We start from the raw sequence: 16326 nt of genomic DNA on the forward strand, positions 1-16326 counted from the left end.
GCCAAAGAGATCTTGATCAATAATATTAACACTTACTTGTACCTTTTGAAAGCATCTAGTATACCTTTTACTGTGCGAATTCAAGTATGGGATGCGTTCTTGTAAAAGAAAAACATAATGAAAAAATATTCAAAAGTTTTTCAAAAATGTGGACGGGGCGGTCTTAGGGCGTTAGAGTGGGCGTGGCAATATGTGGCAATAGAATGTGTATGCCGAATCTTAACCTTCTAACTTTTAAAGTTCCTGAGATCTCGACGTTCATACGGATAAACGGACATGGCTAGATCGACTCAGCTATTGATCCCGATCAAGAATATATATACTTTATAAAGTCGGAAAGGCTTCGTTCTGCCTGTTACAGACATTTCAACGAATATTGTATACCCAATTTACTCTACGATTAACGGGTATAATTAGTTCTTTCTAAATGATTATGCCTATGCTTATCATTTCAAAAAACAACATTTTAACTAACAACGATGTGATGATTTAACCATTTTAATATTCAGTATGAATTTACCGATTCAGACAAATCGTTCATACATATGTACATACATATTATTACCATTAAAAAACGCATTTCCAAGACAGAATTTTTCATAGACCTGAAGCACATCGACTTTGAGGGTAAATTGACTTATACAAAAGACCGACCGTTGTGGTCCGCCGTATTGATTGCTCGTTAAATAAACAAATATTTCTCGATATTGCGCATCCACTCAAGCTGTAACCAAAACCCAGCCACTTGGCAGGCACTTAGCCACGTAGTACATAAGAATTCTTTTTCCATATGTTGCACATAAGCATAAGCAAGAAGCGCTCTCGCACGGATCAAGTAAACAATCCACTAACCCAGTTTATCTAAGATTCAATCAATAAAAACACAATGCGGATTCATTCGGAGTTTTTATTTATTTCGGCTTTGATCTTTGTTCAAATACTGATCATTTATTCGACTCAAAAAAATAACTATTTTACTATATGTACAATACAATATGTACAATTTTTCGACTTAACTGGTTATACTGTAGTTTTACGATAGGGAATTTAGATTTAAAGAATTTTTTGTTTTGGATGCTCGACTATTTGCTTTATAAATAAGCATTATTATCCTTAATTAAGCTGCCTTTAGATACAAAAATTTAATTTAATTAAAATAATTTAAACTCTTAAGTCTTAAAGGTATACATTTAAAAAAGGTCAAAACATTTATCTTTATCAAAGTCGTTCTGCCTATTAACTGCAAGTTCAGTTAATTCATACGATTACAAAGCAGACGACAGATCATTTTATTAGGGTTTATTAAACCATTTTTATAAAATACCACTGGTTTTTAGCGAATACCGAATCACAAATTCATATTCCATTTTTGAAGAATCGATAGTTTTGGATTGATACTAGTGCTGAGCAACGCCGTAGCAGCCAATAATAGATATTTGAAGTCACAGCGGAATCGGCGTCTGACAAAACAACTGCTTCTCTTCATTTTCCACAGACCAGATCATTTGAAGTGAAATCAATCGTGAGTGAGCGAAGCCAGAAGAGAAGCCACCCGCAACATTCCAGAGTAACCATTTCTGTAGGGTCGGACGGACATACAAACAACGTTCATATAAATTGCTCGCGCTGTTCATTGGTTACCGCCATTAGTCGCTACCTCGCTCGCACACGCGCTCAACACCTACCCTAACCCGTCAAATACCTTCTTGCCACGCCCGTAAAGATGGCTCCTAAGAAGCAGAATGGGTTTATGATGTTCGTAAACGAGTGGAGGAACCGGAACGCCGAGGGCCGACGAATGACGCTGGCGGAGGCTGTTTACCACTGCGGCACCATATGGGAGGTAAGTTTTTGTCGATGCGTCGGATCTGCGCTGGAATAAGGGACGCCTTTTCAGAAAATGGACACCCAGCAGCGTGGTCCGTACAACTCAGACGCCAAGGACGCAAATGCGGCGCGCCGCGACAAAAGGGGAAGTCTCAACGGCCACGGCCAGGTGGACAAGGCCCAAAGGGAGGCCGCCGAGAGCTTGATGGACAAGGCCCAAAGGGAGGCCGCCGAGAGCTTGATGGACATGAAACGCACCACCGAGCGCCTCGTGCTAAACGCCAAGATGTCCCATGGTAGGTCACACATTTCTAAGTCATTTGGGTTCGACTAACTCCAACCGCTGCCGCAGATCTGGAGAATGCCAAGTTTGTCTTCGTTGCCTTCAACTACTTCACTAAAGCCTTGACCACCGACGTCTATGTGCCCGCCGAGTTTGCGGCATGCGAATACTCGTTGAAGGAGGGAATCCGATCCATCTACAGCACCATGATTGACCCCGGTCAGATCATTTTTGGGCAAGGTAGCGATGCCCTGCACAACTCGTCAACCACTCACGACCTGCCGCTGCCGCCCAACGCGCTGGGGGAGAAGAACATGGCCAAGCTGTACCACAACATTCTGGACTACTTAACCAAATGCCAGGGAGAAGGCAAGACCCCAATAGTCTTTACTCCCGCCGAAAATATTGGCATGGTGAAGTCATGCTTCCGCTATTTGGAGTGCGAGGATGACTCCAGGGACGGGAGCGGAAAAATCGAGGTGTTTGATATCCAGTACTTGTTATTCATATTGAAGAAGGAGGTCATGAGTGTCGCTGGTTTGAATGATGAGAAAATTAACAAATTCGCGACGGATGCCTTTTTTAAGAATGACTTTTTCGAGTTTACAGCAGGGATTGCGTGTCAGGTAAGGTTCTGTTCCCCATTCTGACAACCCTAGTTGACTTCCTCACTGATTACTTTTGCAGTACCACGAGGATAATGATCGAACCAAGTACTGTACCCAGAGTATGGTGACTAGATGGGCGTACACCTTTACAGACTTTATGTGCGGAGACCTGGCCATAACCGTCCAACCCGGAAAGCACATACCTGCCCAAACCAAACCCAACTATCGTATAATAAGCTCGGACGCCTCCTCACTCGACCACGAGTCCTCCTTCGACTCTTTTTATTCGCTCCCCGGGTCTCAGGTCAAGAAGGAAAGCGAACCCGAAGATTGTTCGCTTTCTAGCAGTCGGCTTTCCGTCGCATCAAGAAGCTCCTACAAGCCCAAAGACCACACTTCCTTTGCCGCAGATTTAAACGAAATGTCTGAATTCCCCAGCCTCGGCATGCGTAATTCTAGAAAGCATCACGGTTCTGCCGCTAGTGCTCAGCGGAAATGGAACGCAGGGGCTACGAACTGACCGACGCACTCGCGTTCTATTCGGAAGGTTTCAGACAACGACTTCTGTGTAACCGGTTCTGATGGGAACCCTAAAAACTAAGCCACTTTGGTCTATTAATTGGATTTAAAAAGAATCATTCCTTACAGATTTAATTTAAAATTTTATCTTTATCTGACTAAACTGTACAAATACTACTACTTGTATTTAAAAAATAAATTCGCATAAATTGGGCACAACACACCAAAAATGAGCCATAGATTGGTCAAGGGAAAGGTCTTACACGTAGTCTCGAAAATCTCGACGTTCATATGGACAGGGCAAGCATCAAGTATTTATTTATTTCAGTTACATATGCTAAATAAATATTTTTAAGACCTATTATGTGTGGGCAGTGCAGAAAGGAAGACATCGTAATTTTGAAGGCGACAAATTCTCATTAGCTAAGTGGCGCCAAGGTCAAAATAATCGATGTTTATGGTATTCCATGAAAATGCAGTTGTGCCAATTAAAACTGCTGCTATTGAACCCCCTCTTAAATCCTAAGAAAAAACACATTAAAATTGTTCAATGGGTCAGTATAATACAAAGTGCAAAAAGGACTCCAATCCATATTATTACAGTGTACTTGTAGCTTTTCAAGTGGCTCGACTTGGAGGAGAGTCTTTGGAGTTGCGCGACACGGATGCGATGCTTTCCGGATCTTGCTGAAGCACGAGACGAGTAAAGGCTAAGCTGAGGAGAAGTGCCTGGCCTAGGAGCTCGCGCTGATAGCGCTCTTGCTGCGAGAATACGAGGCGTAAGTCAGCGGGAAAGTCGATCAGTTTGCGCAGCTCCAACGGGGACTCTGTTTCGGGGATCTGATGTTCCACGTTGTAATGGGTTCGCATCATGGCCAATATCGTGTCCTCGGACGACACGCGCTCAGTACCCACCAGGTGATTAAATAGCCGGGCTGAGAGAAAACGTCGCATGTAGTAGACGTTGTTCGTCTTGTTCTCATCACCATCTGAACGGGCCATCAACGAGAAGCTCATGATTGCGGCCACCTGGGCCTTCTGGATGTTCACGTTCTGTTGATCGATGCTCCCTGGGTTGCTGCTGGCCTGGGCCATTTGTGGACTCTCCATGACGTAGCAATCGGCCTCCGGTATCTGGTGAGATACATAGAGGCAGCGGCGGGAAAGTTCTGACAAATGCAGCTTCTTGTCGTTCAGCTCATGGTGCTGCCAGTGCGTGAGCAAACAGGGAGCTTCGTTGCTCCCGATCTTTAATCTCGCCCAACTTACACTGGTCACTCCGATGCGCACACCTACAGCAGATGCAATGCGGGAACGCTGTCCCTCGTCCATGGCCGGTGTTATAAAGGGCGCGACTCGTGCAGTCTTTGGTCTATTTTCCCCTACTGCTGCGCTCCCACTGCTCGGCGACGCAAGCAGACTCTTGAAGAACTTGGTGGTGACCTTCAGTCCGAATCCCTCCACATACAGGATGTCGCTGAGTTCCTGCAGCGGTCCGTGACGGTCCTTCCAGTTTTGCAGCTTGGTGGCCCTCGCCTTGGTTATGTCGTAGCTGGGCAGGATAATGAGTACATGTGCAAGGCAACGTGGGTTGGCTACCTACTTGGCTATCTGATTCATGCCGTTTTCATTAATCGTCTTCAAGATCTTTAAACGATCTGCATCCGAGTAGGCGGGCAGGAGGCCGATGGCTTGGTCGCTTTCCGGCTGACTGGATCTGTGTTGCTGCGTGGACGAGAGTCTTAGGCATCTTGTCGTTACGCCCAACAATGAGCGCCGGCACAACATATTTTCCGTTATATGATGTATATTTGTTGTTACTTAATTTGATATCGTCTAATCAGCTGTTAGGTTAGTGGGACCAAGCTCATGTTTTCAATTTTCCAAATTAATCGATATACAATGGTGCACCATCGACGGGCACAAACAATTTATAGCAACTAATTGTTAAGTGTAAAAGCTGTGGGAAATGGCATGTATTTCACACAGAAAGCATTATACACTTTAAGTAAAGTTATAAAGGGAATACTTTATAAATATAATATGAATCACATTAATTATTTTTTAAGGAAAAAGAATCTGGACCAGTCAGTACACTCATATAGCTATGGCTAGCTATGGCTAAAGAAAAATGCTAAAAGCGCAGCACTGCACGCTCTCTGTGCTCTCCCATTCTCTTTCACTCTCGCTGCGGGAACTCGAAGTTCCAATCGGAACGTGAACGTCGGAGTGGCAGTCGTGCGTCGATTGTTGAGCGGCTGTGGCACATATATAAACAATAAATACAAGTCGTAATTTTAATTGAATTAAGACAATAACAACAACGGTTTCTGGGACTCGGTTGCCTTGCCATATGTGACACAAAGCACACACATGCGCCCGTAAACTCAGAACTCTGTATTTGCGCGAATGTGGGTGCATAAAAGTGAAATTTCTCAGCGACAAGTGGAACAGAAAACGGAGAAAGGCAGAGCTGTGGCCAAGCGAAAATCCTGGTCATGTCGTTGGAATTCGAGATCAGCAGCTCTCGCAACAATAACAACAATAAAAACAAACACACGTACGGCTATTCGAACAACAATGATACCAACTGCATCATGCAGATGCCAGTGCCCGCCTCCACCGCACCCGCCTTCCCTCAGCTGATCCAGGCCAGCTGTTCCAACGCCGTGGAGGTGGATCCACCAGACAGCAGTGCGGGGGCTGCCGGCAACTCCGAAGCCCTCTCCGCCGCGCAGCGCACACCGGACACGTCGGAGGACAGCGAATGCGACCCGTTTCTAGCCAGTCGGAGAGCTACCCGCTCCTCCTCCACCACCTCTGTGCTACGCAACCGGAAGCGCAACTCGTGGTGGGGTCGAGCCCACAGCTTTCTCACCCGCAACTGGTTCCTGGGCTGCTTAGTGCCCGCCACCATTCTAGGCGCCCTCGTCTTCATCGGATGGGCGACGCGGGACTACGCCCGCCAATTGCTCTTCTGGATCGAAATGCAGAACGCCTGGATCACATTTGCCGTCTACATGGGGCTCTTCGCTCTTGTCAGCTTCCCCGTGGTGGTGGGCTACTTCGTTTTGCTCATCACCGCCGGTTACCTGTTCGGCTGCCTGCGCGGTTGGGTCACCGTGATCCTGGGCGCCAATCTCGGCATCGCCGTTGCCCATGCCACCATTCGCAGCTGCCGGCACCGCATTCCCGTGCAAAGGTGAGTGCTTTGCTGAGAATACACATGTAGGGTTGCGCGTCTGGTGATACTTCATCGACTTCTTAAAATCATATATTCTTGCGTCTTCAGTTCAAAATGGTTCGATATTCTAGAAACCAACTTGTGCACTTTATGCCTCTGAACACATAATAAGTGGCATACAAGTTAAAAAGCTGAAAATCTCAGGCCTTCAAGACTCGAAGCTCCGTTGAAAATGCATAGTTTATTTATCTGTTCGTTAAGGAGTGTTAAATACTACGCACACAAATCCCAAACTGCGGAAAAGTAGGTGTACTAGCTTGTAAAGTCATGCGGTTTGCTCGTGGAGTTTGTCGGTACACTCCGTTGAAAAGTATGAATCAGGTGGAGGGAGGCGTTTTGTCTATGTATCCTTGGTAATGATCTCCAACCGAGCCTATTTGTCCGTTCGTCTGTCGGGATTTAACAAACTAATCCGCTCAATTTGGTTTTAAATCATTGCGGCGATCAAAAACCGCTTCTTAAGAATAATTCAGTTTTTAAATAATAGTAAATTCATCTCTACAATAATTAAGAAGCAGTGGTGGTCACGCCCATATCGTTGATGCTTTTTTTAAGCGGATAACCTTATGCGGCACCATGAACTTTGTATTGGCAAGTGCTACAGAGTCCATATGCCCCTTCTACAGTACATATTCAAATTTATTGCGATCAGGGAACCCTATCTTCCATAAGTCTCGTTTTCTTGTATCAAGCTTATATTACCCATTGCTCTGTGTGTTTTTTCTATTCTCCAATGCTGCGGTTCCTTCGAAATTTTAAGTATTATGCCTGGCGGGAGGTGCGTCGTGGTTGTTCCGCAGTGGCCCCATCGGATCGGAGTGATGTGCATCTGGTGCTGCCAACGGTCTGGCCCTCCGAGCTTACCAAGAGGATCCGCCCGCTCCCAGTGCCCGACCTGATCGAGAAGTTCTCCTGCGATGCCCCTGGCGGCCAGTTCGCCACAATATCCGAGTACCTGCGCTGCGATCCACGCCCCGACGCCGTTCTCCTGCCGGATGAAATTGATCTACACCGAAAAATGTCCCTGGACGACCTTAATTCTTATATGCACGCGAAGGACGCATTCAAAGAGCCGCAGAGAAAAAACCGCATATTTTCGCACGTTCTTGTGGTGGCCGGAGCTGACTCAGCTCGGAGTTACCCCTTTCGGCAGAGGCCCGACTTCCTCTATCTTTGCGACTGCTTGAGACCAGGGGCAGCATTGGTTCTCACCCGCAGCCGAAAGCGAAGGACTGGCGCGTTGCTGTTTCTTTCCCAGGATGTGGACTCACAGCTGTCCACCATCTATAGCCATATGCACTACGTGGACGACGTTCTGCCCCTCGCAATGCTTAAGAAAAGTTTACTCTGGCTGTTGAGGGATCTCTCGCCCGAGCTGTGGCACTTCTACGAGCCATCGAGTCCTGTCAGCTGTATAGTGCAAGAGGTGGCTCATGAAGCCATGATTCCCATGGGCAACCCCCGATACATCCTCCAGTACACACGCACCGTCAAGACCCCGCGGGAGCTGAGAGCCGTGCGTCGGGCCAACGCCAGCGCTGCGGACTCCATGGCGGAGGTAATCGCACAGCATTATCAGATTCCTCAGGAGCTGGCCGCTTCATTTGACTACAAGTGCCATATGCGGCACGCCCGTCCCGACGTGACAAAAATTTCGTGCGGATTGGATGGCAATGGGCTGTGGCAGATGGACGCTGGATGTCAGTACGGTGGCTACGAGGGGGGACTGGCCAGATGCTGGCCCAGCTCGGGGCGATTCACGCCGCCCCAGAAAATGATTTACGGTGCGCTGTTGGACATGCGTCGGGATCTGTGCTCGTTGATACAGTACGCAGGAAGTGAGGGTGCCGTCCGCACACCTCTGGAACTGCACGCCGCCTATTTAATCCTTCTGGCTCGGCACCTTAGGGAGCTCCGCGTGTTGCCCAAGGGTGTCGGCAGTGCGGCCGAGACAGTGGAGATGGCCCGCAGGTTCAACTGCTCCCCAGTCGTCGTCTCGCACGTGGGTCTGGGAAAGCGAGACACCAGTCGCAGACTCCTTGACTATCCCTTCGCTCCCGGAAACGTGGTTTCGCTGCGGCTGTCAATCTCTATTCCCGATGACTGCTGCCAGGCCTATCCCGAGTTCCGGGGCATTCTTTGTCAGCTTGGCGACACCCTGCTCATCCGGGATGATTACTCCGTGGAACTTCTTACCGCCGCCTGCCCCAGCGAGACCCAGGACATTGAAGTCTGTCTACCTGCAAGCCGAACCAGGTCGCATCGAGTGCGGAATGACGGTGATCAAAGTGGACCTTGTGACACACGACAATTGCAAAGCCACGGTGGCGACAACTGAGCGAATACATTTGCCCAAGGAATATCTGATAAGGGCAGTTATTCCGCGTAATCGATATCGCGTAACCACGTCGCCGGCTCATATAAATGTGTTGTATGTTTTGTATATACGTACTATACACTCATTTGTCATTAAACCCGTTTGCAATTAAGACCCGCTTCTTTGGGTAAATACCCCCTTTGTCGCTCAGTCGGTTTTGATCTCCTTATCAGACATTTGGCGCGCTGATAGCAGAAAGCATTACATTTCCGATAATTACTAAACTAGGTTCCACTACCCAGCGTACCTAATTCATCAATTATCAATTACGGCGGCACATGAATTTTCTTCAAAAATAACACATTTATTTAACATCACATTTACCAAGAGCTATATACATAGGCCCACCTAATTACAGGCTATTTGTGTAATAGCATGAAATCAGTGCCTACCAATTTTTATGAGGGATCGTAAACTGTTTCGCCGACGAACGGTGGAACTGGCTTATAGCCCCAATAAACATTTCCTGATTGTTGGATAAACTCAATTAGAGCCATGTTTCAGCACTAGCACCGCACAGTCGGGTGTAATTATGCATAAATAATAAATAAATGAAATGATGAGACCCGTTCGATTGCATCTATTTGCAGGCTGATCAAGAATGACACGGGACGAGCCATTCTCCGCGTCATTTCTGGCCCAAAGGCATTTCGAGTCGTTCTCTTTACCCGACTTACCCCCATTCCCTTCGGAGTGCAGAATGTGATATTCGGAGTAAGTGACTAGATTTCAGACAGGGGTGAGGTCGGAATATCTGGATATTCTTTTATTTTATTTTATTAACTTTAAGAAATCGAACGTAAAATTAATTGAACCAAATATTCTTTACACGGACATGTAAATTAAATTGTGCAAAGCTTTGTGAATCTATATGAATAAATATTTATACTGCAATAGTTAAATAGCTAATTATACGAATAATACAGCGCGTCAATATGCTTAAATTAAGAGACGGTTACTAATATATGTGCATATTCGTCAAGTTTCACTGCAGTTGAACTAAATAAAAACCAGTTTTCCTTAAAAGTCAGGTGCTTTCCCCCCTTCTGACACTGTCGTAGTTCAAAAAATCATGGCACGCTTAAAGCATTCAGTTTCTATATCAGACTATTATTTTCACAGATCAGTTCCATCAACACAAGAGACTACCATGTGGCCACGCTGATTGGGTTGCTGCCAGCCCAAACCATCAATGTTTACTTGGGTTCCACGCTAAGGTCCATGCATGAAGTGCTCAGTGATAACGATACCAAACTGACGGGGTATATCAGCTTTCTGTTTGAGGTAGGTTAAATCGCGTGCTTAATAGTTTTTGAGTTTGTACATTTGAATTGGTTCATTATTGGTGTTTAATAAGTCCACAGAGCTCTTTGTTTAATGATCGTGTTTTATCTTAAGTTATTTAAGCTACAATGTGTCTTTTGTGTCTTTAAGGTAATTTGTGGCGTGGCCTTGATGTTCTGGGTGTTGCAGAAGGCAAGAAAGGAGCTGTCTGAGACGCTGCTGAGCGCTGATTACAATAACGAGGGCAAGCATCCCGACGTACAAGTTTAACAGGAGCCACTTGGAGAACGGAGTCCCACAGGACCCCCAGCCAAAGAGAATCTCCTGGACTTTAAAAGAAGACTGCGTTTTTGCATTAATTTAAGTTTGAACTAGAAACTAAGGCGATTTTCGAGTTGTTTTATTTATTTATGCTCAAGGCAACAAACAGTAAGCTAGCCTAAGCAGATACGGATTCGAATCGCACTCGTTCCCTTAAACTATGTACGATGCTGTGTCATGGCTTACATCACATATTACTTCTAAGAACTCCTGAGATGTACATTTATAACTAAGTCAAAGCCTCGCTCAAAAATAGCTAGCTCTTAACCTCGATTGTTGATCATAATGCTGCTCTATAATGTTGTTCAATTATTAGTTTGTAAGCGAATAAGCGAATAAAAGAGCTCTGAAGTACAACTTATCTACATAATCGTTGTGCTGTTTCTCCAACTGCGAGGGCTTTTTCTCATATGAAATTTAAACGCTTCCTCCAGTGTCTCCAAGGCGAATTCCACGTCTTCGGCACAAAGACACAGTGGTGGTCTCATGCTCATCACCTAAAGAGAAGGGGAAACTTCAATATATTATATATATATTAATGACCTACAGTGTAGAAGCAAAAATGTATCCTGGAAATTTTACATTTCACAGGGATCATTTTACAGGTCAACTTTACCAGATACTAAATTTAAAACTGAAACGACAATTTAAGATTGTGTATCTTGCTTCAATGCTTCAAAAATAATTTGTAAACTAATTGTCAAATAATATTTTTGCGCTTACATTTTGAAAAACCTACATTGCTACGCCATTTTTACACGTTTATATACACGTAAAATGTAGTGCATACTTTCAGTCATTTTGTATTTCATGCTTTTGTTGTGTCAAAGAGCAATATGTATATCCTGATATCAATAATTATTCCTTTTTGAACAGTTCAAAATGCTAGAACGTGCGTTTTCAAAAATATATAGCTTGGGAATGTCTTCTGATTTTTATATAAATAAGTGGTTATAACGATTTTTAAGATAAATTTAGAATGGTGCGAGTGTTGATGGTAGATTATAGTCATAATCGGAGTTTAGGACTGCCAAAAAATGTACAATTTGGAATTTAAATGCTGTGGATTATGTTTTTTTCATGTGCAAATGTTAATTAAAGTAATTAAAGTGTACAAGTGTGCAACCGAGGCTTTAGAGAATCCAAAAGTGGGTTATGTGTAAGTTTGGCAAGAGCGTTTGAGGGATCAATATGGAACTACTTTCCACCCAAAGATGGTAATGGCAAAGATGCAAGATAATCTGGCCGTAGACTGTGGATTTTCAGGGGTGATTTGAACCGCCCATTTGGGAAACGCAGTAACATTTACTAGTCTTGTGGGATCTTCAACTATTTAATGTATAAAAACCAATTCTTTTAAATATTGAACAGTTGACTATTTAAAGGTCCATAAGTCTTTGTTAGGAGTAACTATTTAGAGATCTGCTTAGATAGCTTAGATAGTTAATAAATGCAGCTGAGACCATCCTACAAACGCTCTCCCGTGTATGTGTATTCGTCTTCGCCAATCTTCGTTAGTTATTCTCGGGTTGAGACTCCGTGATGGCCAGGGCCAGCACATCCATGGCGAACTTGACATCAGCCAGCGTGATGCACATGGGAGGCTTAATGCGCAGAACCTGTGGAAATGGAAGGGAAATGATGCACCAATAGAGACAGGAGAAGATGATCAAAGATTCGTTCTCGGTGGAGACTCTTCAACAAACACTAATTTTTGTTAGTCGGACGTGCAGTACGAAGACAGACGAGCCCAAATGAGGATGAACTTGGCCCATAAGAAGGCCCACTTACGTTTCCATGAAGGCCGCCGCGTCCAAAGAGCACACCTTGGTCCTTGCACTTCTCCCATATGTCCAGGACGTGCGGCGTAACCAGAGGGGTACGCTTTTCCCGATTGCCCACCAGCTCGACGCCGATCATCAGGCCTTTTCCCCGCACGTCGCCAATAATCTCGAAGCGCTGCTGCAATTCGGCCAGACCTTTGAGGAAGTACGTGCCCACTTCCAGGGAGTTGCGCTGCAGTTGCTCCTCCTCGATCACGTCCAGCACGGCAATGCCTACGGCACTGGCCATCGGGTTCCCTCCATAGGTGTTGAAGTGCAGGGCCTGGCCCAGGGATGCCGCGATCTCTGGCGTGGTGACAACGGCTGCCAGTGGGAAGCCGTTCCCAATGCCCTTGGCCATGGTGACTATGTCGGGGACATAGTCGTGGCCCTCGAAGCCCCAGAAGTGCTCACCGGTTCGCCCAAAGCCAGTCTGAACCTCATCGGCCACAAAGAGTCCTCCGTTAGCTCTGACCAGAGCTGCTGCCCGCTTGAGGTACCCTTTTGGGAACTGGACCGTTCCGCCGACCCCCTGGATTGACTCTGCAAACATAGCAGCCACCTTGCCGCGCGGCAGGGAATACTTGAAGGTCTCCTCCAGCTCATTGTAGTAGGCATCGCCGGCCTGGCAGCCTGCGGTGCACTGGCACTCGCGGGTGGTCTGCACAGGGGAGTCCCGGCAGTTTGAGCCGCCCCAAATGCCTTGGTAGGGATCGGGGTTCATCACGTGCACAAGTCCGTTGTTCACCCCCGGCAGCGAAAAGCGCCAGGTGGAGTGTGCCGTGAGGCCCATGGTGTAGGGGGACATTCCGTGGTAGCAGTTGCGCAAGGAAAGGATATCCTGGTGGCCTGTGTGAAGGCGCGCCATTAGCATAGCAAGATCGTTGGCCTCCGAGCCGGAGTTCACGAAGCACACGCTCTTGAGGTCTCCTGGGAACTTGGCCACCAATCGCTCGGCATACTCGTGGATCTTGGGGTGCATGTAGATGTTAGTCGTGTGCCACAGTTTAGCAGTCTGCTCGCTGAGCGCCTGGTTAACCTTTCTACAAATGAACAAAATATGTCATTACATTCTACGTTCTACATTCTACATACTACGTATAATACAATTAACTTAATTTTTGAAGATAACCTACCCAGACTTAGTCCATGTATATTTCTTTTAATTTTACAAGAGAGCTTCTATGTTTTATTGGCCCCATAAAAAGATGTAAGTAATAAAATAATATTACTTTGCACAAAAGTTGGCATTATCTTGTAATGTCATATTGCTTCAATCGAAAATAAAACGACAATTCGGTATTTGCTTAAACGGAATTAAATCACACTGAAATCCATTCTCATATCTAACTGTTGAAAAATACTTTTTTTTGTAAAGTAGTGAATATGTATTAACATTTAAATTCATATCACTTCCTTTTTTGTGTAAAGCCTAATAAGCTTACGGGTGACAATGTCCAACGGACACATAGAGAGCTTCTATGTTTTATTGGCCCCATAAAAAGATGTAAGTAATAAAATAATATTACTTTGCACAAAAGTTGGCATTATCTTGTAATGTCATATTGCTTCAATCGAAAATAAAACGACAATTCGGTATTTGCTTAAACGGAATTAAATCACACTGAAATCCATTCTCATATCTAACTGTTGAAAAATACTTTTTTTTGTAAAGTAGTGAATATGTATTAACATTTAAATTCATATCACTTCCTTTTTTGTGTAAAGCCTAATAAGCTTACGGGTGACAATGTCCAACGGACACAGTAACGATTCCGCCAAACATGTCCAGGTAGCGCCGGCCCTCGTGATCGAACAGCCACTGCATGTGGCCAGCGTGGATCACAAGTGGCTTCTTGAAGTGGGCCAGCAGATTCGGTGTCAGGTGGTTGCGCCTGGTCTTGAGAATCTGCTCGTAGCTGGAGCCCTCGTAGGCCACCGGGCGGTGGTTGCAGTCGGGCATCTCTACCGGCAGCTGGGCTATCGTTGCGGGGGCTGCCTTTGAGTGCAGCGATGAGCTGGAGCTCCTACGGACCGATGACCTGGGAGGGAGCCGCCTGGTCTGAGCTGTTTGGCGAAAAATGAGAATGGTTTAGTTGCAATCTAGATCTAGTTAAAAATTAATACCTTTTTTATTGAAAGCTTGCTCATTAGCCTTTTTACTGGTAATGCTTAGATCAATATTTATCCAAACAAAATACTAGATAGTAATGTTTTCTTACGCTTCACCAACTTAGTAAGGAGTATCTGATAGTTGAGGAAATCGTTTGCTTTGCTTGTACATTTGACTGCTAATTAACCACTTGGTGTTCGATCAATGTTTGATAGAATTCGAAAATTAAAAATTACATTTGTCGCAAGCAAAAGAGACAAAACTTTTATGCGTTCTCATTTGAATGTTGTGCTCAGAGCGACGATCTATGCCCTTGAGTTTCAATTTCCATTCCAAGAAATCATTTACTGCCTACTTAATATTTATTACGAAGAAGAACTCAAGCCAAAAGGAACGAATTAAAAAGCACACAACACTCTTTAAGCGTCAACTTTAAAAAAAAAATTACCATTCGTGTCCAATATTTGAAATTTCCAAACTTTCATTGCATTGTATTCCAGATAACAACGTGAAAAAATTACAAATCCCTTCCGAAACCAACAGTTCTATTTTTATACCCGTTACACATAAAGTAAAAGTGTATACTAGATTCGTTTGTTTAACAATTTTTTCTCATTTTATTCCCCAATTTCCATTAACTGAGTAACGGGTATCTGGTAGTCGAGGCATCTGATACTCAAATTCTGAAACTCCTGCATCTGATACCAAAGTTAAGAAACAAACACCACATAATTGAATATAGTTATTGTAGAATTGAATATTTTTTTAACTGAAACATCACAAAAGTAGTTTAAAGATCAGTCGTGTGTATAAAACATGTATATTTCCACAACTGTTGATATTGGTGTATAAATCGAACTAAAACGCAATTTCCTAGTAAACTTGTGTTTAATCAGAAACATGTGCTGCACTTGCCCACGTGAGGTTCGAGTTCGAGTTCTGAACTATACACAATTCGTAAAAAGGTCATTGGCCGTGGGAAGTGTTATCCAATTGCCTGTATTCAAATGCTTTAAATGCGCAATTGGGACCACAACTGGGTTGTTTATTAAGACTGCGCTGATCCACACAATTCAACTGATAAGAACTGGCCCCCTGCTAACAGCCTAGGCCACTCGAATTCCTAGTGAGATTGGGACCAGCTTTGGACTGCCAGCCACCTGTCAAATTAAAAACTCTTATCACTCTTATCTGAACCAACACTAAATTTGACCGAACGTGGCACACCACCCAATAAAATTATTTATAAATAGCACTTTTACAGGGGGAATCAGTCTCTAATCCCTAGATATTTTAAATCTGAGCAATTGTGCTTAAATTACTGTTACACTGTGTATGCTATGTCCACAGATTCCTTAATAGTGGCAAGTAACTATATATGATTATATGATGATGATCTCAGAGTCAGGTGATTTATCTTTTCAGTTGAAATTTAAGGATCGATTCGATCTCCCTATGAATTAGAACACAAGAGACCATATGCAGAAAACTTACCTAACAATCGCTTGGACATCATTTTTGGCTTCGGATTCCTTTTTACGCTCTTATCACTTTCTATGTAAACTTTTCTGGCTTGGATGCACTTTTTGAACTCGAATCAACTGTGCGGCACGTGTTCTTCGCGGGAACAGTCGTCCACTAGTAACGGCGGAGGTGGAGCAACTGATAGGCGGGCACGATTCCGATTCCAGTGACGGCGGAGAAAGCTCGATCAACGGAGAGCTTTGGTCTCTGTTGTCGGATTGGAGAGCAAAGTCAAGGCCGCGGATAAGCACTCTCGTTCTCCCAAGGGGGAACTGTTTGGGAAGCGCTTGGAGGTGTTTGGCACAGTAGGTAAACAGCTTGTTGTCTCATAATAATTTATTTCAATTCTTGCTTGCTACGTACTGAAGCACAAACTACTGAAGTGCACAGGTAATCCTTTGTT

General features: G+C 44.6%; 5 protein-coding genes across 9 annotated transcripts; 3 read left to right on the plus strand and 2 right to left on the minus strand.

Annotated features, from left to right (window-relative positions):
- The first annotated feature begins 1412 nt into the window (after window positions 1-1412).
- On the plus strand, window positions 1413-3458 carry LOC6616587 (protein maelstrom). Of its 2 annotated transcripts, XM_032718815.1 has the most exons (5): window positions 1413-1843; window positions 1898-2005; window positions 2042-2123; window positions 2180-2736; window positions 2798-3458. In XM_032718815.1, the coding sequence occupies exons 1-5, from the start codon at window positions 1724-1726 to the stop codon at window positions 3236-3238; spliced, it is 1308 nt and encodes a 435-aa protein (XP_032574706.1). In that variant the 5' UTR covers window positions 1413-1723; the 3' UTR covers window positions 3239-3458. The 2 variants fall into 2 exon arrangements, with proteins under 2 accessions (XP_032574706.1, XP_032574705.1); XM_032718814.1 differs by having other exon boundaries at window positions 1414-1843; window positions 1898-2123.
- Window positions 3459-3778: 320 nt separating this feature from the next.
- On the minus strand, window positions 3779-5092 carry LOC6616588. The gene is made up of 2 exons (XM_002040911.2): window positions 4841-5092; window positions 3779-4789 (listed from the first exon to the last, which is right to left on the minus strand). The coding sequence occupies exons 1-2, from the start codon at window positions 5023-5025 to the stop codon at window positions 3856-3858; spliced, it is 1119 nt and encodes a 372-aa protein (XP_002040947.1). The 5' UTR covers window positions 5026-5092; the 3' UTR covers window positions 3779-3855.
- A 355-nt stretch (window positions 5093-5447) lies between these two features.
- Window positions 5448-10824, plus strand: LOC116800927 (transmembrane protein 64). Of its 2 annotated transcripts, XM_032717617.1 has the most exons (4): window positions 5453-6439; window positions 9449-9572; window positions 9981-10142; window positions 10293-10824. In XM_032717617.1, the coding sequence occupies exons 1-4, from the start codon at window positions 5736-5738 to the stop codon at window positions 10410-10412; spliced, it is 1110 nt and encodes a 369-aa protein (XP_032573508.1). In that variant the 5' UTR covers window positions 5453-5735; the 3' UTR covers window positions 10413-10824. The 2 variants fall into 2 exon arrangements, with proteins under 2 accessions (XP_032573509.1, XP_032573508.1); XM_032717618.1 differs by lacking the exons at window positions 9449-9572; window positions 10293-10824 and having other exon boundaries at window positions 5448-6439; window positions 9981-10064.
- On the plus strand, window positions 6458-8970 carry LOC116800926 (xaa-Pro aminopeptidase 3). The gene has a single exon (XM_032717614.1). It carries the CDS (start codon window positions 7215-7217, stop codon window positions 8817-8819), a length of 1605 nt encoding a protein of 534 aa, XP_032573505.1. The 5' UTR covers window positions 6458-7214; the 3' UTR covers window positions 8820-8970.
- LOC6616589 (alanine--glyoxylate aminotransferase 2, mitochondrial) lies at window positions 9437-16145 on the minus strand. Of its 3 annotated transcripts, none has more exons than XM_032717616.1 (4): window positions 15894-16145; window positions 14029-14353; window positions 12255-13329; window positions 9437-10960 (listed from the first exon to the last, which is right to left on the minus strand). In XM_032717616.1, exons 1-4 carry the CDS (start codon window positions 15913-15915, stop codon window positions 10826-10828), a joined length of 1557 nt encoding a protein of 518 aa, XP_032573507.1. In that variant the 5' UTR covers window positions 15916-16145; the 3' UTR covers window positions 9437-10825. The 3 variants fall into 3 exon arrangements, with proteins under 3 accessions (XP_032573507.1, XP_002040948.1, XP_032573506.1); XM_002040912.2 differs by lacking the exon at window positions 9437-10960 and adding an exon at window positions 11768-12082; XM_032717615.1 differs by lacking the exons at window positions 9437-10960; window positions 14029-14353; window positions 15894-16145 and adding exons at window positions 11768-12082; window positions 13732-13988.
- Between the last annotated feature and the right edge of the window lie 181 nt (window positions 16146-16326).

The sequence above is a fragment of the Drosophila sechellia genome, chromosome 3L (genome assembly GCF_004382195.2).
Source record: "Drosophila sechellia strain sech25 chromosome 3L, ASM438219v1, whole genome shotgun sequence".
Lineage (NCBI taxonomy): Eukaryota > Metazoa > Arthropoda > Insecta > Diptera > Drosophilidae > Drosophila > Drosophila sechellia.